The sequence below is a fragment of the Entelurus aequoreus genome, linkage group LG06 (assembly GCF_033978785.1).
Source record: "Entelurus aequoreus isolate RoL-2023_Sb linkage group LG06, RoL_Eaeq_v1.1, whole genome shotgun sequence".
NCBI classification, from domain to species: domain Eukaryota; kingdom Metazoa; phylum Chordata; class Actinopteri; order Syngnathiformes; family Syngnathidae; genus Entelurus; species Entelurus aequoreus.
Window position 1 is genome coordinate 74212642 of NC_084736.1, and position 7550 is coordinate 74220191.

The window sequence follows — 7550 nt, forward strand, 5'->3', positions numbered from 1 at the left end:
ATCTTTTTTTTAGCCCTCTAACAGCCAAGGACTTCAAGGACCTCAACGAAGATAAGACGACAGTACGCAGACGAAGCAGAGACAACAAGGACCTCAACGCAGATAAGACAACAGCACGCAGACGAAGCGGAGACAAGGCGAAATCACAAGGCCCCCAGCACATTCCGTCACGTATTGTGCGTCCTGGACCTGCTTTGCATGATATATGTGACCGCTCCTTTTAGAGGCGGCCTCAGTGATGTTGACTGTGGAACTCCTGAATAAATAGAGGGACGCGGGAGCTGAACCTTAGAGCGTAGGGCGAGACTGTGACTAAGTGTGCAGCTCCATGCATTCTCCTCATGAGCTAAATTGAACTCTGTCTCTGCATGATTCCTTGCTTCTTGTCTGATTAATAGATGTCATCAGTGTTTGAACCTGACACTGGGTTACAACATTTCCTCTTACTAAAGTGTTGCCAAAAAAAACATTTTGGCAAATTGTGGAAATGTTGCAGAGCAGTCACCAAGTTTAATTTTGCACAAAGCTTTTACTGACACGTGCATAATGGGTTCAGTGCTGACGGGCAAATGCAAGACATTTACACTGACATTTACAGGTTCTTTTTCCTCCTCTTCTCCCAATGTGATTCACAACTGACCTGCTATTCTGACCTAGTTAAAAGAATCAGGAGAGACAGAGTTAGGACATGTTGCAAATGTTGTAACTGATAGCATTTGCACAGAGATGCTATGCTGAAGCTTTTATTTTGTTCCCACTACCTTTTCTGTGTGTGTTGGTTTGCAGTGGCTTCACTCCTGTTTTCAGAGTGATTAGTGATTATGCTTTTCACCTGCCACTAATTATCACCTGAGGACTATTTAAGCAAGTTTCGCACATTAGTCGGCTCATTGCTTCTTTGTTCCAGACTCTGCTGTTTTCTCCTGAGGGAAATTTGTTTCTTTGCTTTATGATTCTTGCACAGCTTTGTGATTTTGTATTTTTGCATTTGGGTGCTTCTCTGACTTTTTTGCCTCTATATTCCTGCGTGCATTATCAATATATGTTCTCATTGTAGCCCATTGGGTTGAGTTTTTCCTTGCCCTGATGTGGGATCTGAGCCGAGGATGTCGTTGTGGCTTGTTCAGCCCTTTGAGACACTTGTGATTTAGGGCAGTGGTCCCCAACCTTTTTGTACTTGCGGACCGGTCAATGCTTAAAAATTTGTCCCACGGACCGGGGGGGGGGGGAGTAAAAAAACAAAATATATATATATATATATATTTTTTTTTTTTGTCATAAAGAAATACAATCATTGTGCTTACGGACTGTATCCCTGCAGACTGTATTGATTTATATTGATATATAATGTATATATTGGGTTTTTTATGTTGATTTAATTTGGAAAAAAAAAAAAAAAAAAAAATGTTTTTTTTTTTTTTTTAATTTCTTGTTCCCTAAATCAGTGGTCCCCAACCACCGGGCCGCGGCCCGGTACCGGTCCGTAGACATTTATTTTTTATTTTTTAAATTTCTTGTTTGTTTTTTTTTAATTTCTTGTGCGGCCGCGGCCCGGTACCAATCGGTCCACGGACCGGTAAAAAAAAAATTTGTTGTGCGGCCGCGGCCCGCAAAGATGAGGGCGCCCTGGCTGTGACATATAGCCCTAAATCAGTGGTCCCCAACCACCAGGCCGTGGCCCGGTACCGGTCCGTAGACATTTTTTTTAATTTATTTTATTTTTTTAATTTCTTGTGCGGCCGCGGCCCGGTACCAATCGGTCCACGGACCGGTAAAAAAAAAAAAAAAAAAAATGTTGTTTTTTTTTTTTTAAATTTCTTTTTTTTTTTTACCAATCGGTCCACGGACCGGTAAAAAAAAAAAAAAAAAAAAGGTTTTTTTTTTTTTTTTTTACCGGTCCGTGGACCGATTGGTACCGGGCCGCGGCCGCACAAGAAATTAAAAAAAATAAATTAATTAAAAAAAATGTCTACGGACCGGTACCCGGCCGTGGCCCGGTGGTTGGGGACCACTGATTTAGGGCTATATGTCACAGCCAGGGCGCCCTCATCTTTGCGCTCTGCTTGCCGCTCCTCGGGACACGCCCACGGCCGCGTCACGCCCGCATGCCTGCAAGCCTTCGGATGATCACAAATCAGCGCACCTGGACCTGATGAGAGGGAGCTGTATAAAGGACCAGTGGACCCAAGGATCCATGCGGGTACTTAGTTCTCTATTGTGTACCGTAAGCCGACACAAGCTTTATGCTCTCTTTGGCTCTCTGCGTTTCCCTCCGTGTCTGATGTCCTTTGTTGATCTCCCACAGTGCTTTCCCGAGTTTTCCCGTCGTGATCTCTTGTCGTTCCCCTCTGGATTCTGACTGCCTCCCTCGTTCCTCGACCCCTGCTCGGACACGGACTACGCTGCCTCGCCCCTATCCTCGACCCTCGCCTGGACACGGACCTTGCCACTTCTCTCCCTCTCTCTCTCCTCAACACTCGGTAATACACAACAATTAATTACACACATAGTCTTACACCACACACTCTTGGATTTTGGTCACACACTCCATTCTATAGTTTAGTAGTATTGTTTGTTATTATTATGTATATATATATATGTATATATATATATATATATATATATACATATATATATTTACCATATATATATTTACTATATATATTTACTATATATATATATATATATATATATATATATATATGTATATATATATTCTCCCTAGTGTCTGAGCCGTCATTTCTCTCTGTGTAACCATAACACTATAGGCAAACCCCGTTTCCATATGAGTTGGGAAATTGTGTTAGATGTAAATACAAACGGAATACAATGATTTGCAAATAATTTCCAACCCATATTCAGTTGAATATGCTACAAAGACAACATACTTGATGTTCAAACTGATAAACTTTTTTTTTGTTGCAAATAATCATTAACTTTAGAATTTGATGCCAGCAACACGTGACAAAGAAGTTGGGAAAGGTGGCAATAAATACTGATAAAGTTGAGGAATGCTCATCAAACACTTATTTGGAACATCCCACAGGTGTGCAGGCTAATCGGGAACAGGTGGGTGCCATGATTGGGTATAAAAACAGCTTCCCAAAAAATGCTCAGTCTTTCACAAGAAAGGATGGGGCGAGGTACACTCCTTTGTCCACAACTGCGTGAGCAAATAGTCAAACAGTTTAAGAACAACGTTTCTCAAAGTGCAATTGCTAGAAATTTAGGGATTTCAACATCTACAGTCCATAATATCATCAACAGGTTCAGAGAATCTGGAGAAATCACTCCACGTAAGCGGCATGGCCGGAAACCAACATTGAATGACCGTGACCTTCGATCCCTCAGACGGCACTGTATCAAAAACCGACATCAATCTCTAAAGGATATCACCACATGGGCTCAGGAACACTTCAGAAAACCACTGTCACTAAATACAGTTTGTCGCTACATCTATAAGTGCAAGTTAAAGCTCTACTATGCAAAGCGAAAGCCATTTATCAACAACACCCAGAAACGCCGCCGGCTTCTCTGGGCCCGAGATCATCTAAGATGGACTCATGCAAAGTGGAAAAGTGTTCTGTGGTCTGACGAGTCCACATTTCAAATAGTTTTTGGAAATATTCGACATCGTGTCATCCGGACCAAAGGGGAAGCGAACCATCCAGACTGTTATCGACGCAAAGTTGAAAAGCCAGCATCTGTGATGGTATGGGGGTGTATTAGTGCCCAAGGCATGGGTAACTTACACATCTGTGAAGGCACCATTAATGCTGAAAGGTACATACAGGTTTTAGAACAACATATAGGTTCCGGTGACCATGGATGAGGTGCTGGCTGTCCAGAGTTGGGACCCGGGGTGGACCGCTCGCCTGTGCATCGGTTGGGGATGTCTCTGCGCTACTGACCTGTCTCTGCTCGGGATGGTCTCCTGCTGGCCCCACTATGGACTGGACTCTCACTGTTATGTGGATCCACTAGGGCAGGGGTCACCAACATTTTTGAAACCAAGAGCTACTTCTTGGGTACTGATTAATGCGAAGGGCTACCAGTTTGATACACACTTAAATAAATTGCCAGAAATAGCCAATTTGCTCAATTTACTTTTAACTCTATGTTATTATGAATAATTAATGATATTTACACTTAATCGAACAGTTTAAAAGAGGAGAAAACACAAAAAAATGACAATTACATTTTGAAACATAGTTTATCTTCAATTTCGACTCTTTAAAACTCAAAATTTAACCGAAAAAAAGAAGAGAAAAACTAGCTAATTCGAATCTTTTTGAAAAAATTAAAAAAATAATTTATGGAACATCATTAGTAATTTTTCCTGATTAAGATTAATTTTAGAATTTTGATGACATGTTTTGAATAGGTTAAAATCCAATCTGCACTTTGTTAGAATATATAACAAATTGGACCAAGCAAACCATATTTCTAACAAAGACAAATCATTATTTCTTCTAGATTTTCCAGAACAAACATTTTAAAAGAAATTCAAAAGACTTTGAAATAAGATTTAAATTTGATTCTACAGATTTTCTAGATTTGCCAGAATAATTTTTTTGAATTTTAATCATAATAAAGTTGAAGAAATATTTCACAAATATTCTTCGTCGAAAAAACAGAAGCTAAAATGAAGAATTAAATTAAAACTTATTTATTATTCTTTACAATAAAATTTTTTTTTTTACTTGAACATCGATTTAAATTGTCGGGAAAGAAGAGGAAGGAATTTAAAAGGTAAAAAGGTATATGTGTTTAAAAATCCTAAAATCATTTTTAAGGTTGTATTTTTTTTCTAAAATTGTCTTTCTGAAAGTTATAAGAAGCAAATAAAAAAAAAAAAAGAATTTATCTAAACAAGTGAAGACCAAGTCTTTAAAATATTTTCTTGGATTTTCAAATTCTATTTGAGTTTTGTCTCTCTTAGAATTAAAAATGTTGGGCAATGCGAGACCAGCCCTCTAGTAAATAAATACAATTTAAAAAAATAGAGGCAGCTCACTGGTAAGTGCTGCTATTTGAGCTATTTTTAGAACAGGCCAGCGGGCTACTCATCTGGTCCTTACGGGCTACCTGGTGCCCGCGGGCACTGTGTTGGTGACCCCTGCACTAGGGACTGTACTGAGAGGGGGGGTTACCCACATATGCGGTCCTCTCCAAGGTTTCTCATAGTCATTCACATCGACGTCCCTTGTGTGGGCTCTGTGCCGAGGACGTCGTTGTGGCTTGTGCAGCCCTTTGAGACTTTTGTGATTTAGGGCTATATAAATAAACATTGATTGATTGATTGATTGATTGATCTAAGTGCCGTCTTTTTCATGGACGCCCCTGCTTATTTCAGCAAGACAATACCAAGCCACATTCAACACGTGTTACAACAGCGTGGCTTCGTAAAAAAAGAGTGTGGGTACTTTCTCGGCCCGCCTGCAGTCCAGACCTGTCTCCCGGAGACCCCGGACTGTTGAACGACTGAAGCTCTACATAAAACAAGAATGGGAAAGAATTCAACAATTAGTTTCCTCAGTTCCCAATCGTTTATTGAGTGTTGTTAAAAGGAAAGGCCATGTAACACAGTGGTGAACATGCCCTTTCCCGACTACTTTGGCACGTGTTGCAGCCATGGAATTCTAAGTTAATTATTATTTGCAAAAAAATAAATAAAGCTTATGAGTTTGAACATCAAATATGTTGTCTTTGTAGCGCATTCAATTGAATATGGGTTGAAAAGGATTTGCAAATCATTGTATTCCGTTTATATTGACATATAACACAATTTCCCAACTCATATGGAAACGGGGTTTGTAAATGTTGATTGTAAATTAGGGGCGGAATACATGGATAAGCATCCCTTTTCGGTGGGTGCCTTTTGCATGTCGGTCAAATGACAAAGAGTGATGAAGTGTTGCTATATATCAGGGGTCACCAACGCGGTGCCCGCGGGCACCAGGTAGCCCGTAAGGACCAGATAAGTAGCCCGCCGGCCTGTTCTAAAAATAGCTCAAATAGCAGCACTTACCAGTGAGCTGCATCTATTTTTTAAATGTTATTTATTTACTAGCAAGCTGGTCTCGCTTTGCCCGACATTTTTAATTCTAAGAGAGACAAAACTCAAATAGAATTTGAAAATCCAAGAAAATATTTTAAAGACTTGGTCTTCACTTGTTTAAATAAATTCATTCATTTTTTTACTTTGCTTCTTATAACTTTCAGAAAGACAATTTTAGAGAAAAAATACAACCTTAAAAATGATTTTAGGACTTTTAAACACATATACCTTTTTACCTTTTAAATTCCTTCCTTTTCTTTCCTGACAATTTAAATCAATGTTCAAGTAAAAAAAATTGTTTTATTGTAAAGAATAATAAATAGATTTTAATTTAATTCTTCATTTTAGCTTCTATTTTTCTGACGAAGAATATTTGTGAAATATTTCTTCAAACTTATTATGATTAAAATTCAAAAAAATTATTCTGGCAAATCCAGAAAATCTGTAGAATCAAATTTAAATCTTATTTCAAAGTCTTTTGAATTTTAAAAAAAACTTTTGTTCTGGAAAATCTAGAAAAAATAGTCATTTGTCTTTGTTAGAAATATAGCTTGGTCCAATTTGCTATATACTCTAACAAAGTGTAGATTGGATTTTAACCTATTTAAAACATGTCATCAAAATTCTAAAATTAATCTTAAACAGGAAAAATGACTAATGATGTTCCATAAATTATTTTTTTAAGTTTTTCTCTTCTTTTTTTCGGTTGAATTTTGAATTTTAAAGAGTCGAAATTGAAGACAAACTATGTTTCAAAATTTAATTGTAATTTTTTTCGTGTTTTCTCCTCTTTTAAACCGTTCAATTAAGTGTAAATATCATTAATTATTAATAATAACATGGAGTTAAAGGTAAATTGAGCAAATTGGCGATTTCTGGCAATTTATTTAAGTGTGTATCAAACTGGTAGCCCTTCGCATTAATCAGTACCCAAGAAGTAGCTCTTGGTTTCAAAAAGGTTGGTGACCCCTGCTATATATGAATAAATACATTCATTCATTCATGGACAGCATGAAAGTGTGAGGACTATTTGTGGTCCCTGGCTGGAGTGTGTTGACAAATGCTGTCCACCAATAGGATCGCGGGTGGGCGGAGCCAGCAGAGCATCTGCTACTAGAATGAAAGTACCGCGGCTAGAAATCCACGCGCCTCCCCGCCTCACTCCGTCGCCGTCCACGCAGCTCCGGTTGATGGATTACACGCTTAGCCTCCAAGTGCAACACCAGCTGGAGGTGTTCCCCACACACCTGTGCCAGAGCTACAGTATGCACTTGCAGGTAAATTCATGTCCATTGTTTGTTTTGTCTGCTGCAGGCTTGTGTGTGTGTGTGTGTGTGTGTGTGTGTGTGTGTGTGTGTGTGTGTGTGTGTGTGTGTGTGTGTGTGTGTGTGTGTGTGTGTGTGTGTGTGTGTGTGTGTGTGTTAGGAAGTGAGTGGAGGTTGTCCTCACAGCGCATAATCAAGTCTTGCATCCATCGGGGGGTCCTCAC

At 39.0% G+C, this 7550-nt stretch overlaps 1 protein-coding gene across 1 annotated transcript in view; it reads left to right on the plus strand.

Moving 5' to 3' along the window:
- Positions 1-7206: 7206 nt before the first annotated feature.
- zmat4a (zinc finger, matrin-type 4a) overlaps positions 7207-7550 on the plus strand; it is a 76198-nt gene continuing 75854 nt past the window's right edge. The window contains exon 1 of the mRNA XM_062049661.1: positions 7207-7338. Within this exon, the coding sequence (XP_061905645.1) occupies positions 7252-7338 (87 nt within the window). The 5' untranslated portion in view covers positions 7207-7251. The remainder of the gene's footprint in view (positions 7339-7550) is intronic.